Below are 19357 nucleotides of genomic sequence, written 5' to 3'. Positions count from 1 at the left end.
ACAATATCCTCATAAATGAAAGTGGGTGGCTCACAACCATTTTGCTTTCACTGTGTATGGGTTCCATCCAGTAATATTGGTTCTCTTTATATTATTTGCTTTTATGCTACGTTTATATAACGTCATTTGTCATCACTATATGCAGTGTACAGAATATGACTGGCACGATAATAGAACTGTACTTGAATTCATTTGCTTGAATTAACGTACCTGGAGTACTCCATTACCATGACCAACAATGCACCAAGATGGCGGTGTAAGGTGTGATTACACAATAAAATGCAACCCTCCTATAAATCAGGCTTTAAGAGTACACTTCCTAGTGGACAACCCAAAATGACCATTAATATCTTGTTTTTCCTTCTAATTTTTCATTCAAATAGAAAGCCAAATGTGCAGTAAAAACAAATCAAGAAGGGAATATTATTTTGCTTAGGGGATATATTTTCTGTTGCACAGGATGTTGTTACATTTTGGTAGCCTGATTGGAAAAACTGAATGACCCAGATGTCGAGCTATAGATTTTGTGAGCTCTACTGAGTGATCACCTATAACATGTGTGGAACGATATCTAAAAAAAATTAAATCAGATATCTAACGAAACCAGAAAATGCAAGAATCAGAACTATCCAAGAATACAAGGTCCCCAGCACCACAGCAAAATCGGTCAACAGATGGTCATGCTGACCATAAAAACACAAAACCTATCCATGGCCTCTGCAGCCATCAGAAAACTTATCCGCCCAACACCACAATACTATTTCCGAGGATGAAAAGACAAATCCAAACACTCTACACACCAAGAGACAGCTTAGGCATCCCTGTAAGGTGAGCAAGTCATCAATGGCAAACAGCATTTTACAGGCACTGAAAGAAAATAAACCTTGCAGAGGCCAGCCAATGAACCTAAACAGATCTCCCTCACAAGCACAGCTACAAAGATGCTGCTCAAATTCAAACCATAACCTGAGCAGTAAGAATCAATGTGTGCTTCAGGGTGTTGAGCTGCACCACAAAGACATCATTTGAAACCCAGGACAGACATCAAAACCACTCACCTTCCTGTTACTGGAAACAGAGATGCTTTGGTCCTGTGAAGAGGAGGATGATGATGATGATGAGGAGCCTGAGGAACAAGACGATGACGACGACCCAGAATCCGAGTCAGATGAAGAGGAATCAGAATGAGATGACTGTTCCTCTTTTTCATCCTCTCTTCCCACCTCAGCTTCTTCTGGTGGAGGTGAAGGGGGCAAGGCAGGCAGGGAAAGCTCAAGAGCTCCTTTAGGTACCTCAGCAACTTTTTGTTTCTCCTTCTGTGTTGATTCAACTTCCTTTAATGGCTTGAGCTCATCCACTGATTCTTGTTGATTGGGTTCACACAGCTTAGTCGATATGCCCTTTTCATCCAGCCAAGGGGACCCCAAATCATCAGTTTGCAGAGGTCCTGCATGGCCACCCTGCTGTGGGAGTGTTTTCTGTAATTCCTGTGTGTCTGCAATGACAGTGTAGGTGTGAAAATCTGCATCTATGTCCTTCTGTGTGCCAGAAGTTCCCTCTGGAATAATACTTTTGGTGCCACCCTCCTTTTCCACTGAAGGGGGGGTATCAGAAAAGGTACGGGGTCTCTTGATTACTGGGGTAGCGGTAGAGGGTGAGGACAACAGGCGGCTCTCCCGAAGGAAGTGGAACTTCTTGGATGACTGGGGTGAAACTGGAATACATGGCTGATTCTCGCCTAGTGCCTGCAGCTGGGAGTGCGCTGTAACTGGTTCCTGCCTCTCCAAGTCCTTATCCATGGATTCCACACATTTATCTGCTGCAGTGGGTAGAGTTGATACTGGATGTAAGGAAGAGGAAAATCCCCCAATCTCTCGTCCACGCTTCCATGGTGGTAGACGGCTCTCTCTCTCTCGGACCAAAGCTTTCTCTCGCTCCAGTTCTTGCCTCTCCTTCTCCAGCCTTTCCTGCTCCAACCTCTCCTGCCGTTCCTGCTCCCGCCGCTCCCGCTCCAGCCGTTCCTGCTCCAGCCTCTCCCGCTCCAGCTGCTCCCTCTCTAGCCTCTCCCGCTCCAGCCGCTCCCTCTCTAGCTTCTCCCGCTCCAGCCGCTCCCTCTCTAGCTTCTCCCGCTCCCTCTCTAGCTTCTCCCGCTCCAGCCGCTCCCTCTCTAGCTTCTCCCGCTCCAGCCGCTCCCTCTCTAGCTTCTCCCGCTCCAGCCGCTCCCTCTCTAGCCTCTCCCGCTCCAGCCTCTCCCGCTCCAGCCGCTCCCTCTCTAGCTTCTCCCGCTCCAGCCGCTCCCTCTCTAGCCTCTCCCGCTCCAGCCGCTCCCTCTCTAGCCTCTCCCGCTCCAGCCGCTCCCTCTCTAGCCTCTCCCGTTCCAGCCGCTCCCTCTCTAGCTTCTCCCGCTCCAGCCGCACCCTCTCCTGCCTTTCCTGCTCCTTCCGCTCCTTCTCCAACCTTTCCTGCTCCTTCCGCTCCTTCTCCAACCTTTCCTGCTCCTTCCGCTCCTTCTCCAACCTTTCCTGCTCCAGCCGCTCCCTCTCCAGCCTCTCCTGCCGCTCCCTCTCCAGCCTCTCCTGCTCCTGCCGCTCCCTCTCCAGCCTCTCCTGTTCCAGCCGCTCCCTCTCCAGCCTCTCCCTCTCCAGCCTCTCCCTCTCCAGCCTCTCCTGCTCCAGCCGCTCCCTCTCCAGCCGCTCCTGCTGCTCCCGCCGTTCCCTCTCCAACCTCTCCCGCTCTAGCCGCTCCCTCTCCAGCCTCTCCCTCTCCAGCCTTTCCTGCTCTTGCCGCTCCCTCTCCAGCCTTTCTTGCTCCTGCCGCTCCCTTTCTTGTCTCTCTAGCTGCTCCTGTTTTTCCTTCTCAAGCTTCTCTCTCTCCAGCTCCTGCTGCTTTATCCGCTCTTCTCTTTCCAACACTTTCTCCCTGCCCCTGAAATCCTGTGTCTGTTGCTCAATCGGAAAATCAGTTTGGGGAGAAGACTCCACACTCATTTGCTCAAAAAGACACACATTTCTTTCCTCTACGATCCTCTCCTGACGCTCTCCTATCTTTGCAGCTACACTCACTCCAGGAACATGTGTTGAAGCTGTACCAGAAAACATAATGGTAGGCAGCGTACCTGCACCCATAGGGACAGGTATCCCTGACCCTTTCCCCATTATATTAGTGCCAGGGAACAACCCAGTGCCATCTACAGATGTGATAGTGGCTACAGCAGCAGCACTATATTTCTGACTGTTGGCTCCTTCTGGTAGATCCTCAAACTCGAGGTTACCCTTTCCCTTTCCCCCATCAAAAGCACCCTCTGACTCCATCTTCCGGGCCAACAGGGTAAGAGGGCCAGGCTTACGCTCTCTAGCACCCCCCTGTGGCTCTGGACTGCTGCTGCGGCTATTGCTGCTGGAGGTGCCAGAACTGCTGCTACTGTCCTGACGCTGGAGAGCAGGTGACAAACTACCCCTCTGTGGGGGCACCGGCATGCCAGCTCCTACAGCTGCCCCACTAGGCTCCTCTACATTGGGGGGGCTCTGCTTGGGGGTGTCAGGCAGGGGGAAGGAGAGCTCTGGGGGAGGCGATGGAGGTGGCGTGGGCTGCCTGAGTTGCAGCTGTGGCTGATGAGGCAGCTGCGGCTGCACTATGCGCTGCGGCATTTGCCGAGTGCGCCTGGCTCTCTCACGTGCTCGCGAACGGCTGGGTGGCTCCCCTCGTCTCCTCCTCATTCCCACACCCTCTTCCTCCTCCTTATCATCGTCCTCATCAAAGCTGTCCTCGTCGCTCTCTGGCCGGGCGGATCCTTCCTGGGCCCTCTGGGCTGGCTCTGCCGTGGAGCGGCTAGGGAGAGATTCCCTTGGGGGTCCAGGGAATGCCGTGCCCGCCCTCTCTGGCTCCCCAACCACACGCACGGAGAGTGACGCCACCACTCGAGGCAAAGCTGCAGCTGGCTGGTGGGCTTCCTGCTCTCCGCGACTTACGCCACCAGAGAAGTGCAGAGTCCTGTGGTCAGGAGCCAGGGGGGCGCCCACCTGGCCATCGTGCGCATTGTGATGGGCAGCCCGTTGAGTGTAATACTTTGAGATGGGGGCAGAAGGCTGAGGTCCCTCCCCATCTCTAACCCTGCTGTCTTCACCTGACCCCCCGTGTGATCCACCCTCCTCCACCCGAATGCCAGGGTACGGAGGAGCCTGTTGCTTCCGCTGATCGTCCTGTGCAGGGGACACCTCCTGATGGGGAGGTCCAGCTTTAGTTAGACATTCAGAACCTCAATGGGTTCTGTCCAACCCAATAGTTCTAACGGCTCAGACTACATTAAGTCCAAAGTGATATAGGTTATTCATTTCAGGGTAGACCAATACGACTTTTCTGCAGACACCATCAGGTCATGAGTGGCTTAGCGTTTCATGCTATGATACCATTCTGAAATCCATATAGGGGTTTGTCAATTAAACATAGAGTTTAAATAAGAAAAATAAGGCTATTCATAACAGAAACTTTTCTCTGACAGCCTCTCAGCGCTCGACACAATACAAAAGCTGACCTGTCCTGAAGGGGCACAGGTGTCGTTGCCAGAAGTGTGCTCTTCCTGATCTCGGCCAGCAGGGGTGTCCGTCTCTGAAAAGGGGAGGAAGCAACAACCGGTCAACCCACAATGGCGACCACTCCCCACCCCCCCCAACTAATAAACTGCTAAAGAGGCAACAACCATCACATCCCATTACACAGTGCCATAAAGTGGGCGATGAAGACAAAGAGAAACCCTGCTGTATCAGGCAGGGTTTTTGACTGGTAAGAATGGCACTAAGCACCCCAAAAAGTATGGTACTTCATGATGGTACTTCAAGATGCTTGTTTTCCACTGGTGTAAAAACTGATACCAGTGCCGAATGACATCACAGTGCGAGGCGGGGTATTTTGTACTGAATTCGAAATATGGCTGTAGTATTATATAGCTTGGCAATGTGCAATATTTAATACCATCATTGCATATTGTGCACCTACATCGCTAGTCAGCTATATTAAAATAAGCCTTTTACTTTCAATTTGGTACAGATATTACAGCACCGTGGGTAAAGTTTCGCTAAAATATTTCTACTCTGTTACTGTCATAAGAAAAGAAAAAAAAACTTGACAAGCTTTGCAATTTTGATTATTAATTTACAGATTCTTGGGTTTAAAATCAGTTTAAAGTTTACCTCCGCTGCTTTTACACGAACGCTGCATGTGTTCACCGAGACAATCGTAATCATTTTCATCCTTGCCGATTAAATCACTCAAAGACGGGTTTGTGAGAAATTTATGAAGTCCTTTATCGTTTTATAAATATTTTATAAATATTAATAACAAAATAATAACGCTACTATTAGTATATTCAACAAAATACTTAAATTTCTTGACTTGCCATCCAGACCTTATTTTGTATACACTATTTTTTTTGGGACACACGTGAACTTTTATGACATCATATTCTTAATACACAGGCTTTAATATGGAGTTGGCCCACCCTTTGCCGTTATAACAGCTTCAGGTCTTTTGGGAAGGCTGTCCACAAGGTTTAGGAGTGTTTTATGGGATATTCTGACCATTCATCCAAGAGAGTATGTGTGAGGTCAGGCACTGATGTTGGACTAGAAGGCCTGGCACACAGTCTCTGCTCTAATTCATCCCAAAGGTGTTCTGTCGGGTTGAAATCAGGGCTCTGTGCAGGCCAGTCAAGGTCCTCCACATCAGACTTGCTCATCCATGTCCTTATGGACCTTGTTTTGTGCACTGGTGTGCAGTCATGTTAGAATACAAAGAGGCCATCCCCAAACTGTTCCCACAAAGTTGGGGCCATGAAATTGTCCAAAATGGCTTCGAATGCTGCAGCATTAAGACTTCCTTTCACTGGAAGTAAGGGGCCAAACCCCAATCTCTCAAAAACAAGCCCACACCATAATCCCCCCCCTCCTCCAAACTTGCAGTCAGGCAAGTACCGTTCTCCTGGCAACCAGCTAACCCAGACTCGTCCATTGGATTGCTAGATGGAGAAGCGTGATTCATCATTCCAAAGAACACCTCTGCACTTCTCTGGAGTCGCGGCGTGTTTTACACCACTGCATCTGACGCTTCGCATTACACTTGTTGATATAAGGCTTGGATGCAGTTGCTTGGCCATGGAAACCCATTCCATGAAGTTCTCTACGCACTGTTCTTGAGCTAATCTGAAGGCCACATGAAGTTTGGAGGTCTGCAGACAGTTGGCGACTTCTGCACACTGTGCGCCTCAGCATGCGTTGTCCTTACTCGGTGATTTTACGTGGCCTACCACTTTGTGACTGAGTTGTCCACTTTGTTATAATACCACTAACATTTGACCATGGAATACTTAGTAGTGAGGAAATTTCACGAATGCACTTATTACACAGGTGGCATCCTATCACGGGACCACGCTTGAATTCACCGAGCTCCTGAGAGTGACCCATTCTTTCACAAATGTTTGTAGAAGCAGTCTGCATGCCTAGGTGCTTGATTTTATGCACCTGTGGCTATGGAAGTGGCCAGAACAGCTGAATTCAATGATCCGGAGGGGTGTCCCAATACTTTTGGCAATGTAGTGTTTGTTCCTACAAATAAATCTTTTTCTTACTTCGTTTATCATTATTTTCTGAGTTCACAACTGCTTTCAAGGCGGCATTTGTATTGTGTTTCAGTGGCAGGCTATTTGCATAATCAATCGATAAAGGCCCCCCCGCAAAGTATCAAAGAAGTACCCCGGCTGGTTTGGCAATTTTGGTACTGGTACTCAACCGGAAGTCAATGGAAAAGCGAAAGTACCATACTAAAAGTATAGTACTTGATGCGGTGGGAAGCACCCATAGAAGAGTAAAGCATGGAACTGTATGGGGAATCATTCCAAGTCACAATTCGTAAAAACGTACCATTTATCAAGGTTTTAATTAAACAATGTTATCGATTGCTCTAATAGTAAGAGAAGGTATACAGTATGCGACGGTAATGCGGGAGGCAGATGGGTACACAGGTGGTCTCACCATCGACCTCGGCTGCTTCTCTAGCCTCCCTTTCCAGACGCTGCCTAAGGAGCTCCTGTTGTTTGGCCAGGTACTGCTTTATAAAGCTGTTCTGGCTCATCTCCTCCCCAATCTAGAACACAACACAGACAGGGATGAAATCAAGTTAAAATTAAACAAAAAGAAATGAAACAAAACAACAATACTTTATCGATCCCTGTGGGGAAATTCTCTTTTCGCCTACCCATGTCGATCTCCATGACACACAAGCACATATGCAGGTGAGAGCGAGCTTGACAGTAAAGGGAAGCCACCTGCAGTGGCACACAGTGTCTGCAGTGTCGCAGATGTGACTATCCTGCCAAGGCCGGGATCGAACCGGCAACCTCACGATCACAGACACAGAGGTTTAGCCCACTGGGCCACACTCTACCCCAAACCGGTAAACTCGCTTTATAAATACATTGCTGTTAATCAACTACACATAGAGACTTTGCTCTACACAAGATACACTGCATATATCTGGAACAACAAAATCCTCTGTTTACACAGGTGCCACAACGGCAAGAAAAAAAACAAACATTCAAGTGTCCTTAGAAGTAAGAAGCCTGCAAGCTTTTCAGTACTCACGCTCATCCCACTCCCAACTACAACATGAAAACGCCAATGCAAGGTGGGTGGCTCCCCGTGAGACTCACCTGGGAGTTTGGTTGAAGTCCAATGTGAGGTGTAGAGGTTCTCTGAAGGTTTTCCAACATCAGAGCCTGAAATGCGGCACAGCATCATCTCAATTAGCTCACAGAATGGAGAACACACCAGTTCCAATGACTAAAATATTTAAATTACTATAACACATTCGATGGCAACCACGTTTTTGTTTCATGCTACAATTAACGTCATAGCAGGTGCGTGAACGGAACATCTAGACACGATGCCCCTACCTGTCTAAAGACTTATAAACAACTAAATAAAACAACTGATGACTTACATGGCTTACAACACAGAGCAATTCTATTTAACATTTAGTGACCCAGTAGAATCAAACTGAACACCTAGTAGATGCCCACAGCAGGGGAAGCTCTACCACCCTTTCTATCTAATCCTTTTCAAGGATTATTATGGGATACACCCATACTCCTTTTCGTACTGTGCCACTTAAAATGCTAAACTGTTTAATAGCAACTGCTTGTCTTCCTGTACCAGCAGTCATCTCAGTCTTTCCTTCCACCCGACATGATAATTAAATGCAACCCAAACACAACCCCAGCAACACTTAATTCCAGCTGTCAGGAAGTCTATCACCACAGTGCTTGTGCATCAGTAGAATATAAGGGGAACTGTACAGGAGTCGTTTGTTTTGTTTACAATGTTTTGGAATGAAAGGGTAAGATGCACCGGCAGCTACAGAGCTGACAGTTAACCAGAAATAAAAAGTAGACGGCATAATAAATAAGGCCCCAAATGCACCTCATCCTGAAGCAGCTACTGGACAAACAGGAGAAGTTCAAAGGCACATCGTCCATAACAATGTTCTTCCTTTGATATCAATAAAGTATTAAAGGAATGGAGCCCTAGCATACAAAACGGCAAAACAAAAACATTTTCAAGGTCAAGGCAAAGCCACTATACTCCCCCAAAACATCGAAAGATAATACATTGACTATTTCTAAGTCATCAGTATAGTAACGAGGAATGGTTCACCGGTGCCTGGGGAATAAGCATATCTTACCACGCCCACAACCCCGGGTGGTATTTTTGTCTAAAACCGAAATCAAGTATCAGGGTCGTGTCACAATTACGGGTTAATGTTACCCGCTGAAACTTAAAGGCAGTCACCACTCATTAGCGCCTCTGTGCCGTCGCAGGAAAGTCACACACCGGGGAAACATAAAAATGCCTTTCGGTGAAGTTAAATATTTGCAGAGTCCCACCCACCTACCCTTTCACTTCAAATGACAAAAACAGCACCTGCGGCCCAGCACTCAGACTTTAACAGGTGATCAAAGTACGTTGTTAAGAAATGGTGCTAGAGGAAAATGTGTCGAGAAGATCCTATAATCAACCTCATGGGGCACCTGTACATTCCTTACTAATCTGACACTAGGGTTATGTTTCGAGATACAAAAACAAACATCTTTCATAGTCAGTAGCAGAGTTTTGCTAGAAGACCCCCGGCACTATCCAATAGCAGCTTGCATTTACGTTTAGGTAAATATTTAAGCTGCTACACATGTATGGGCAGTAATCCAGTCCCTGACACCAATTATAACACCCATTTGTTTTGTGAAGACTGTTACTGTTCCCTGAACAATTCTAATGATTTAGTTCAACTGTACTTTTAGGTTTCAAATGTGGCAAAAATTATCGCAACTTGCAAGGGCAATTCAATGGCGACAAATCGGTCTAATATTAACGTAACAGGGTACTTCGAATTTCCTGCGCTGGAAAATTAAATACTGGCAACACGTGGTTTTGTAGCATGGTCATGGATAATAGCAAAGGCAGCATAAATTGTGGAACATTAATTTGTGACGAAAAAGAACAAGGATCAACTTAATCCCATGAAAGGTTTTACCGTTCGAATCCCAATTCGATAAATAAAAAACGTTTCATTTTGTGCTGTCCCGACACAACAACGTCACAATTAAGCACAGCAAAGCAATTCCCTTTCAATGATTAAAGTATTACATCGGTAAGCCGTTGAAGATATACTCGGCGGTTCTCTTTTCGTATGTCATGCAGCTACATCACAGCAGGAACGTTTAGCCAGTTAATTACAAAGCAATCACCGACAGGTAAAAATCCAACTACCGTACGATCGTAGCTGCTTACTGCACTGAATGACATACTAATTAGTGCATCGTATCTAAAAACACACACACCAGCATAATAAACGCGTAAACAGGTAGTCAATCAGACAGGCCGTCATAGCTGTCATGTATTTGAACAAATTTCTAGATGACCAAAAATATATACAAATATATATATAAAAAAAACACTATCCACTATTAAAATTCGACATGCAAAAATATGGTTTCACTTATTATGCTTGGTAAGTCATCTACGACAAACTGCGGCTCGCTTGCGGAGACGAGCGCGGCGCGCCCCCGGGCAGCAGCGCACTTTCCCTCCCGTCGACGGCGCCGCTCCCGGACGCATCCAACTAAACTCCACAAATTCAGCCCAGTTTATACGGCACGCGAACCAGCCACTCGGCTAGTAAACATACCGAGGGCAGGCGCGCCCCCGCCGCCGCGCGAGGTCGCAGGGAGCGCGATCCCGCCGATTACTCGAAAACTAACTAAAACTGACATGCAAAAAAAAAAAAAAAAAACACACACACACACACATAAGCGCAGAGAGACGGCTAACGTTAGGGCAGCCCACAGTCTCTGCCAGGGCTTTTTCGATTAGCTCGACAGGCGAACTTTAGCTAAATATAGCTAGCCAACCATCCCCGGGGCAACGGTATTGGGAACTATTCTGAAAAAACGCCACAATAACAGAGTCATTTTCCAAACACACGCACAAATACACACACAAACAAACTCGAGCGGCCGCCCTCCCCTCCGAGCCGCCGACGCTCGGCCTGTCGCTCGGCTTTTCGCTCCAGCTAGCCGCCGCAGTCCAAATCCAAAACTTCTTCGTGCGGCGCGCCGAAACCAGCGCCCTAGCTTACCCCTTTGAGCCTCTTGATGAGGGCATTTTTCTGTCCGCTTTTGGAGAGGCCTCGCTGCGCCAGGGCGGCCTTTAAATCCGCCACCCGGAGCGAATGAAGAGGCCTTCCATCCAGCGTAACGTCTTCGAGCTCCGCCATCTTGCTTTCCCCCTCGCTCGGTCTCCAGCTCCGGCCGCTGCAGCGGCTTCCACCGGCGACGTCATCGCTTGGCAGCGTCCGGAAGAGGAGGAGAGAGCGCTGGGAACGCGGCTGCCCAGCAGCGCGTACACAAATCTACACTTTCTGAATTTAAATCATAGTAAATGCACATATTGTAAATGTTTTAAACGATCGGGTTGATAATATTTAATTATAGGTAACCACACGCGATTTAAGCAATCTAAGCATGTGTAACGTCTTCCGCTATCAGCATATCCATTTCATGCACGTTAATTTCTTAGCCATACTGTGTAACTGTCTCAGTATTTTATTGTACCTTCAATAGGATACACCATTCTGTACATAAGATATATGTAAAAGCTGGTAAAAACGGATTTAAGTCATTAAAACGTGTAATATACCAAGCATTCAGCATAGCCTACTGGATGTTCGTTTTTATATACAAATGGGTCATGAGTTTGCATTCATATTTTACATTAACCTTCATTCAGGAGACGTTTTTGTCCAAAGCGACGTACAAGTGAGACAAATACCACAATTAAGAACCTCGGGGGTTTTCTTTCTTGTTTATAACAGGCTGCTGGGCAGAAAGTGTCCCCAAGATAGGAACAAGCAAGACTTGGAGCAGCAAAGATCAATTATAAGTATTTTATTGTACAAAAATCACACCACAAACCAGCAATAACAGGACATTAAGGGAGAGCTTAAAAAGTACAAAAAAACTAAAGCATGCACAGGTGTCTGGCTGATCCTAGTTAATATCCCAAGAGCAATTAATCCAGCGAGGGTCGTCTGGGGTTCATTGCTTGCAGTACCTGGGGGAATGGCGCTGGTGATCGATTGCCATGGTAATACAAAATAATTTCCAAACCCAGCACTATACAGTTGCTGGTCCTTTGCAGACTTCTAGGGAATCCATCATTTGATTGTGTTTTAGTGGACCAGAACCTTTGCTGTTAGTACTGTACTCTCACATCTCAGTTGTTCTCTTTTCAGTCCTTGGCTCTGTTCCTGGCTCTGTGTGTGCAGAGTTTGCATATTCTCCCCAAAACACGAAGCAGGGTGTAAATAACCGAATCTGTGTGTCTGTGCTTGTGATGGACTAGCATCCTAACCAAGGTGTATCCTTGCCCCGTGTCCTTTGTTTCTTGCAGGGGTGGGTCAGGAGGCTATTTTCAGTGGGTAAAAAATATATATACCCCAGCACCCCCCCCCCCCCCCCCCCCCCATCGCCCTTGTCGTCAGGTTTAACCGTCAATTTGGGATGTGACTTTCTAACCAAGGAATAATATGGGTGCTGAGGCTAAACCAGTTGAGAACCACTGTTCCTTTGGATAACCAGTTGGGTAATGAATGGGTGGAATTTTTCTTCTCTGTGATGTCTGAATTGCTGGCAGAGGGAAACGATTTTCAGTGAGATGTGAATGAATGATTCAAGGATATCCCATTGCCATTTACCACTTGACTTGACACCCTTACCCTCTAGCCAGCCCTAACTTTAACAATAAGTAATCAAACAAAAACACAAGAGTTTAGGGATCTTTTGTTTTTTTTTTTTGACTGTATTAGTGATTTTTATAAACTTTAATTTCCCTTTGTGGGGACTGAAGAAATATCCCCACAATGTCAAAATAACATGTGCTTATCACAGTAAGAATTGGCCCCACACGTTATATATAAAATACAACACACACACACACACACACACACACACACACAGATGTTTGTATACCTATCTTTGTGGGGAACCGTCCATTAATTAATTTCTATGGGAAAAACCGTAATCCCAACAACAAGAACCTTAACCTCTACCTAACCCTGTCCTTAAGCGTAATTAACCAAACAAAATACATCTTGATTTCACAGCCTCTTAAGGAAAAACGGTGCCCACAAGGTAAAAATAACAGGTTTTTATCACATTGTAAGGAGATTTGGTGCCCACAAAGAAATATATGCATGACAACACAGACACACAGTCAAAAGGTGTAACAACCCCCCGCCCCCAAACCACCAGAATGCTACCAATTGAGTGGCTTCGAGGGTTATGGTTCACGGGGGGAAATGATTTGATTTTGTTTTACAAGAAAGTTAGGGCCATCGTAAATTATTATAAGAATAACGGAGAATGAATATGAGCTGGACTTGTTTTGTAACATCGCGCAATGCACGCCATGCCTGCACGGCTGCACCGGATACGGTCAGCGCAACATGACCCGGCCGATCGCTGGATGCTACCGGATGTAGCGCAGTTTGCAACAGTAACATTGTTTATTATCTAATATGTCGAAAAGGGTGATGAAAGGAGCGATATAAGGAGGAGCGAAAACGAACAAGGAGACTCGGTTATCTGAAGAGGTCTACGGTTAGTCCCCGAAATGCTTTCGGTGTGTAATCAGACATCAGGAAGTATTGTTTCAGACGATCGGACTGCACTTCGGAACCAGCGCAAGCAGACAATTATTTGATAATACATTTCAGAAGTACATAAACAGAGGTGAGTTGTTTTGTATTCCCTTAAAACAGTTATTACGATATCAGATTTTTTTCCCCATGGCCAGCCATCTTGATCTTTCAAAAAAGCTAGCTAAAACTGTAGTACTGACGATATGTATGATTTAAGACAAAATATCTTTAATAGATACCTGTTTATTAAAACAACACTTTTTGTTTTTCAACTCATAATCCACAAATGGCAAATATATTCCATAAGGTATCTAATTAGGGGGAGTCGAGTCTAATTACACCCTATTTACACGAAGCTACGTTATGTCTAAAACAACGATGGAAAACTGGTCTGTCTTCGAGTACATCTCCATAAAAGCATCGTGTCGGGATTTTAAAAGCGGCCATGATGGGCTAAAATCCCTTCCCCAGTCAAAGATCACGCTGCACCTCCGCTCCATCCCAATTTCGACTCCGTTGCTGTCAGTATTACAGTGATGTTTACTAAGGAAATCGATGGCACTGCATGGCACCGGAAATACGCGTAACTTAATTGATTTAGTCTGTTAGATTTATAACCTGCCAATTATCTTGAATATGTTTTGAGCCATACTAACCTGTATACATATTAGTAACCTTATCTAGAACTATGCTGACCATCCATCACTGTAACCACTCAATCCCAACGGGGGGGGGGGGGTACTGGAGCCTATCCCAGGAACATTAGGCTCAGGAGCCAATGCTGGACAGTCGCCAACACACTGCAGGACACACACACAATTACAGCGCCAACTTAGAATTGCCCGTTAACCTATCGTTAACCTTCTATTATAATGGCATGTTAATTGACTGTTTTTCCCTGTCTTTAGAGAATGTCCTGGTTCTCTCAAGTGTTGCAGAGCTCCAGTGTGCAGCCACCACCTCTAGGTGTATCTCCAACACGCACTGGTCCCTCTGCAGCTGCACGGGGCACTGCACCCACGGCCGGGCAGGCCTGGCCTTTTTCTCAGCCTCCCACAGCCTCCCTCAGCCTCTCCGAATTCCCCACACCCCCCTACTCCACAGTGCCCCCTAGCTTGGGGGAGCTGTCCAGCACTTCACTGGAACTGGGGCCAAGGGGGGACCCGGTGCCCCTCTCCTACGTGACTTTGCAGGAGCAGAGGTGCGTTCTTAGCTGGTTCCAGGGCTGGATGCCGGCACAGAAGGAGCGCTTCCTGCAGGATCTGCTGGCCAAGGCCGTCCCAGGGAAGGTGTGCACCCTGCTGGAGCAGCTCAACACACTGCAGGTGCCTCTACTCCCCGTCCCGAGTACAGCCCCCCACACACAAGGCATAAGAGGTGTCACCTAAGGCATGAGGCATATCAGCCTGACTGCATCTCTCTGAGTGGATTTATGTCTATATATCTCAGTGTCTTCTGATTGGGCGGCGGTTATACGTCCTCTGATTGGGCGGCGGTCATACGTCCTCTGATTGGGCGGCGGTCATACGTCCTCTGATTGGGCGGCGGTTTTATGTCCTCTGATTGGGCGTGGCTTACACGCTGCCTTTCCACACTCTAGGTGCGCGATCGCCCACCCAGCATCTTCGAGTGCCAGCTGCGCCTGTGGTCTCAGTGGTTCGAGTCGTGGGCCGAGGAGGAGCGGAACACCTTTCTTCACAGCCTGGAGGAGCAGGACGCTGCGTTTGTTGGCCTCTTTTACAGAGCCGTGGCTGGGACGGCAGGCAGAGAATGAGGGGGGCGCTACCTGTGGCTGGTTGGAGTTTCTTGCCAATGGTGGGAAGTGACATAAAAACAGCAAGAGAAGAAATGACTTTTGGCACAATGTGACTGGAGGGGAGGGTCATGTGACAAGACCTTTCATTATTCAGGTTTCTTTTGCTGTACTTGAAAAAATGCAGAGATGACAGGTGAAGCGAAACGCTAAGGGGATGGTTCTCTTGGGTGCAAACCCCAGTAATCTATAAAGAGCTGGTGGTTACATTTGGGGCTCAATTCAGTGGGGACTATATTACAAGAGTACAATGCATAGCAGCTAGAATTGATAAAGCACTGCACATATGCTGAGTCGCGTTCTGATTCGCGTCGCGGAAATGCTCACAGTGCCAGGTTTGCACGCCTGTATGTATGCCCCGGCGCAGTACGCTGCAGTGGCAGAAATGCAATAGTGCACAGAGAGGCTGCGCTCATCTTGGCAGCCTCCCATGAGAGAGAGAGAGAGAGAGAGAGAGTCCAAGCCTGTCCCTAAATGGCGGCACTGAAGACGTTTTACTAAACGAATGGTGATGTCATTCCCGAGACACAAAGCCTCTGTTTTGTAAATGCAGGGTTTCCATGCTTTTTTTGCATCCAGCAAGACTCCAAATGTGCATTTGAGTACAAATGCGGTGCACCACACAGCGGCTTCAAATGCTGTCACCGGCGAGGCATTTTATGTTTCCTGTCTGTTGATGAACACGAGAAGAATCAGCGAGAGCAGATGCCGAGTATTTTTATCTGTTTTGATGTCAACAGAAGAGTTTCATTGAAGGGTTCCAGCAAAAATATGTTCTTGTATGAAATTATGACCGTTTACATTGTCTTTGAATATTGTGGAATTTTGTTTTCTTAATAAAGATTCTGCTTTGAGGATAAAAACATCACTGCATATGTCTGGGAAGGCAAAAATGATAAGCAAAGTAGTAATGGATGAAATCACGCTTCACGAACCATTAATTTTCTGTGTAAATAAGGGCATAAAATATGCACCAAAGCAAACCAACAGCACCACCTAGTGGGGTGAAAAAATACAGCACATGGTTCATAGGGGTGCCATTTTGTCCATCACTAATCATTGGCATTTACTTCACCAGTATGTGTATATCTGCCGATAGCTGTGTCTAGTCTGCGGCATTATGTGCCATTATTTCTGTGTTTTGTGTCAAATTCTAGGTTAAGTCTGATTTTTTTTCTCTGTAATTTTTTTGTTGACCCTTAATGCTAATTGGCAACTCTGAGGCACTTTTCCTATTCGTGTGTTTATTTTTCTCCCATTACTGATTTTGCAGTGCAGGGTTCCAGCCAGTCCAGAGCCTCTCCGTAGGGGCACAGGGCACATGCTGGGGTATATTCTGTTTGAAATGCCCCTTCGTGACAGAACACGCAAGCTGCTATGTGCTTATTGTGAGAATTTAGAGACACTGATCCATCTAAACAACGCATCTTGCGTGCTGTGGGAGGGAATTTGAGAATATGGGGGTGTTTTTCTTTCCAGTGATTTTAAATAATTGCTTATTTAAATAGGTTCCACACCACTGCAAAGCTATCTCTGCAAACACGCAGCATAACACAAAAGAACTCTTTAGGTGGGATACCAGCACATTGTAAGACATTTGAATGCACACATATTTTCACCCACATAATACAACACTAAGAACAGCATAGACACCCTATTAGGACTTGCCTTTCTTTGGATGGATGGAGGAGTACCATTGCATCACAAGTAAAGATATGCAAGTTGACTCCTGGGCGGAGTATAATGAAAATAAAATATTGCCAAATGTCAGGGGCTGTGCATGTATTTTTGGGTTTACAGTACAGTTTTGTTTAATCAATAAAGTCACGTTTTTTGTTACCAATTGCAGCATAAATGTTTTTGTTGTGCATCTACGTATATTCAAAAATAAACGTAACAATTATAACAGTAAGATAAAATTTCCACAAAAAGTATACACTGAAGTTTTACACTTTAACAGTTCTGTAGATACTATATATGGACAAAAGCAGGGACGGATTATGGGTTGTGTGGGCCCCTGGGCAAAACGTTCGCGAGGGCCCACCACCACCACAACCACCACAATTCAAGGGCCCTTGGCAGCCAAACTCCCTCCCTATAGGGTCAGGGGCCCTTGTAGGCAGAGGATCAAAGAATGTAGGCCCTCTAAAATAGACAAACGAAAATACATTGTTGATAAGTGTTGCAAATTGTTTTGGGCTAGGGGCCCCATGGGCCCCCTGCACCCCAAGGGCCCCTGGACAGCAGCCCCGCTGGCCCGGTCCGTAATCCGTCCCTGGACAAAAGTAATGGGACACATCTCTTAATCATTGGATTTAGGTGTTTCGTTTAGACCAATTGCCACAGGTGTATGAAATAAAACATCTAGCCATGCAGTCATGTTTACAAATTTTTGTGAAAGAATGGGTCATTCTGAAGAGCTTGTTGAATTCAAGCGTGATACTGTCATGTGATGTCACCCTTGCAATAAGTGAGTTTGTGAGATTTCTTCCCTGCTAGATACTCTGTGGTCGACTGTAAGTGGTATTTTTGCAAAGTTGAAGTGGTTAGGAACAACAGAGACTCAGTCATGAAGTGGCAGGCCACGTAAAGTAACAGAGCGGGGTCACCAAGTGCTGAGGCTATAGTGTGTAAAAGTTGCCAACTTCCTCAGGCATTAACTCCAGCACAAAATCTGTGTGCCGGGAGCTTCATGGAAGGGGTTTCTATGACCGAGCAGATGCATCACCTTGCCTTACATCACCATGCGCAATGCCCAAGTGTTAAATGGAGGGGTGTAAAGCACACCACACCTGTAGACTGGAGCACTGGGAACGTGTTCTGTGGAGTGACGAATCACGCTTCTCTGTCTGGCAGTCTGATGGATAAGTCTAGGTTTGGCGGTTGCGAGGAGAACGTTACCTGCTTGATTCATTGTGCCAACTGTAAAGTTTGGTGGAGGAGGGATAACAGTATGGGTTTGTTGTTCAGAGGTTGGGCTAGGTGACACCACAGGTCCATTAAAGGGAACTCTTAATGCTTCAGCATACCAAGTCATTTTGGACAATTCTATGCTTCCAACATTGTGGGAACAGTTTGGGGAAAACTCTTTTCTGTTCCAACATGACTGTGCCCCAGTGCACAAAGCAAGGTCCATAAAGACATGGTTGGGTGAGTTTGCTGTGGAAGAACTTGACTGGCCCGCACAAAATCCTGACATCAACCCCATGAAACACGCTTGGAATGAACTAGAATTGAGATTGCAAGCCAGGCCTACATGTCCAGCAGCAGTGCCTGACGTCACAAATGTTCTTCTGGATGAATGGGCAAAAACCACAGACGCACTCCAAAATCTTATGGAAAGCCTTCCCAGAAGAGTGGCAAGTGTTACAGCTTCAAAAGGGAGAGACATTTCATATTGATGCCTATGGATTTAGAAGGGGATGTCATAGAAGTTCCTGTAAGTGTAATGGACAGGATACTTTTTTCCATATGGCGTGTTAGAAGGTCACTTCATTACTAGAAGCTGCAGTACCAAATGCCTCCACCGTGTGTCACTCAGGTCAACCTTTGTTTTTTGATACTGAGGATGTCTGCAGAATTCGAGGTGGCGATGGTTGCAACCTAAAGGTGACGGACACTGATGGACTTGAAAATGGCAGCAGTCACTGTAAGCATTCCGCAGTTTCTCAGAGCGCCATATGGGGGAGACAAATTCATCAGAGTATGAGTGCGTTTTGATATATGCATGCTATTACGTTTATTAATATCAAAATCTGCAAGCCAGTATGCACCAAAACATATATATTGACAGAGAAGTGCTTTGAAAAAGAATCTAGTAGGTATGAACATCCCCATGGTACTCATGTGAGTGACTAGCTTAATGACTGACAGACTGACTCACAGAGACGGTGCACCAGTCTGAAGAGAGGGCCAGTGAATGACAGGTCTGCCGATGGTCTAATTTAAATAAACCAGGGTGCTGGTACCCTTCTTCCCTGCATTTATTTCTTAGTGCTATCCACTATGGGCCCCAATGGGGAGACCGCTAACCGAACAACCGTTCAACCATATCTGTCAGAAGTATATGATTTCAATTTTTTATCTTTTCTAAGGAATGTGAGATTTTGAAGCAAAAGATGAGCATTAAAGTATATCTCACATTCAAAAATCACACAAAATTTCAATCGGTGCGTCTTTACTAGCTCATGTGTTTGCCGGTTTAGTTTTCTAGTGTAAAACGTGCACATGCAGTATATAATCAGCGCTAAGCACGCTACGCTACATGCTCCCTCAGTTCATGTCAGTCGCTGTCTATGTTCT

At 46.3% G+C, this 19357-nt stretch overlaps 2 protein-coding genes across 12 annotated transcripts in view; one reads left to right on the top strand and one right to left on the bottom strand.

Annotated features, from left to right (window-relative positions):
• Positions 1 to 10863, bottom strand: part of acin1a (apoptotic chromatin condensation inducer 1a) — a 28050-nt gene extending 17187 nt beyond the window's left edge. The window contains exons 1-6 of one of the 11 annotated variants that reach the window (XM_049011500.1): positions 10681 to 10863; positions 7700 to 7765; positions 7023 to 7134; positions 4532 to 4605; positions 2278 to 4217; positions 1059 to 2247 (exon numbers count right to left, since the gene is read on the bottom strand). In XM_049011500.1, coding sequence (XP_048867457.1) covers positions 1059 to 2247; positions 2278 to 4217; positions 4532 to 4605; positions 7023 to 7134; positions 7700 to 7765; positions 10681 to 10818 — 3519 coding nt within the window. In that variant the 5' untranslated portion in view covers positions 10819 to 10863. Of the gene's footprint in view, positions 1 to 1058; positions 4218 to 4531; positions 4606 to 7022; positions 7135 to 7699; positions 7766 to 10680 lie in introns of all 11 variants that reach the window. The other 10 variants (XM_049011501.1, XM_049011502.1, XM_049011506.1 and 7 more) reach the window with 10 other exon arrangements.
• A 1960-nt stretch (positions 10864 to 12823) lies between these two features.
• c4h14orf119 (chromosome 4 C14orf119 homolog) lies at positions 12824 to 16898 on the top strand. The gene is made up of 3 exons (XM_049011775.1): positions 12824 to 13333; positions 14151 to 14567; positions 14843 to 16898. Exons 2-3 carry the CDS (start codon positions 14154 to 14156, stop codon positions 15014 to 15016), a joined length of 588 nt encoding a protein of 195 aa, XP_048867732.1. The 5' UTR covers positions 12824 to 13333; positions 14151 to 14153; the 3' UTR covers positions 15017 to 16898.
• Positions 16899 to 19357: the final 2459 nt, after the last annotated feature.

Source organism: Brienomyrus brachyistius, chromosome 4 (assembly GCF_023856365.1).
Source record: "Brienomyrus brachyistius isolate T26 chromosome 4, BBRACH_0.4, whole genome shotgun sequence".
Classification (NCBI taxonomy): domain Eukaryota; kingdom Metazoa; phylum Chordata; class Actinopteri; order Osteoglossiformes; family Mormyridae; genus Brienomyrus; species Brienomyrus brachyistius.
The sequence above is the reverse complement of the archived record's forward strand: the minus strand, read 5'-3'. Positions and strand labels throughout refer to the sequence as shown.

Excerpts from the sequence above, each read along its gene's own strand:
- c4h14orf119 (XM_049011775.1), top strand. The coding sequence starts at position 14,154 with ATGTCCTGGTTCTCTCAAGTGTTGCAGAGCTCCAGTGTGCAGCCACCA. Across the intron at positions 14,568-14,842 it reads AGCAGCTCAACACACTGCAG|GTGCGCGATCGCCCACCCAG; the intron begins GTGCCTCTACTC and ends TCCACACTCTAG.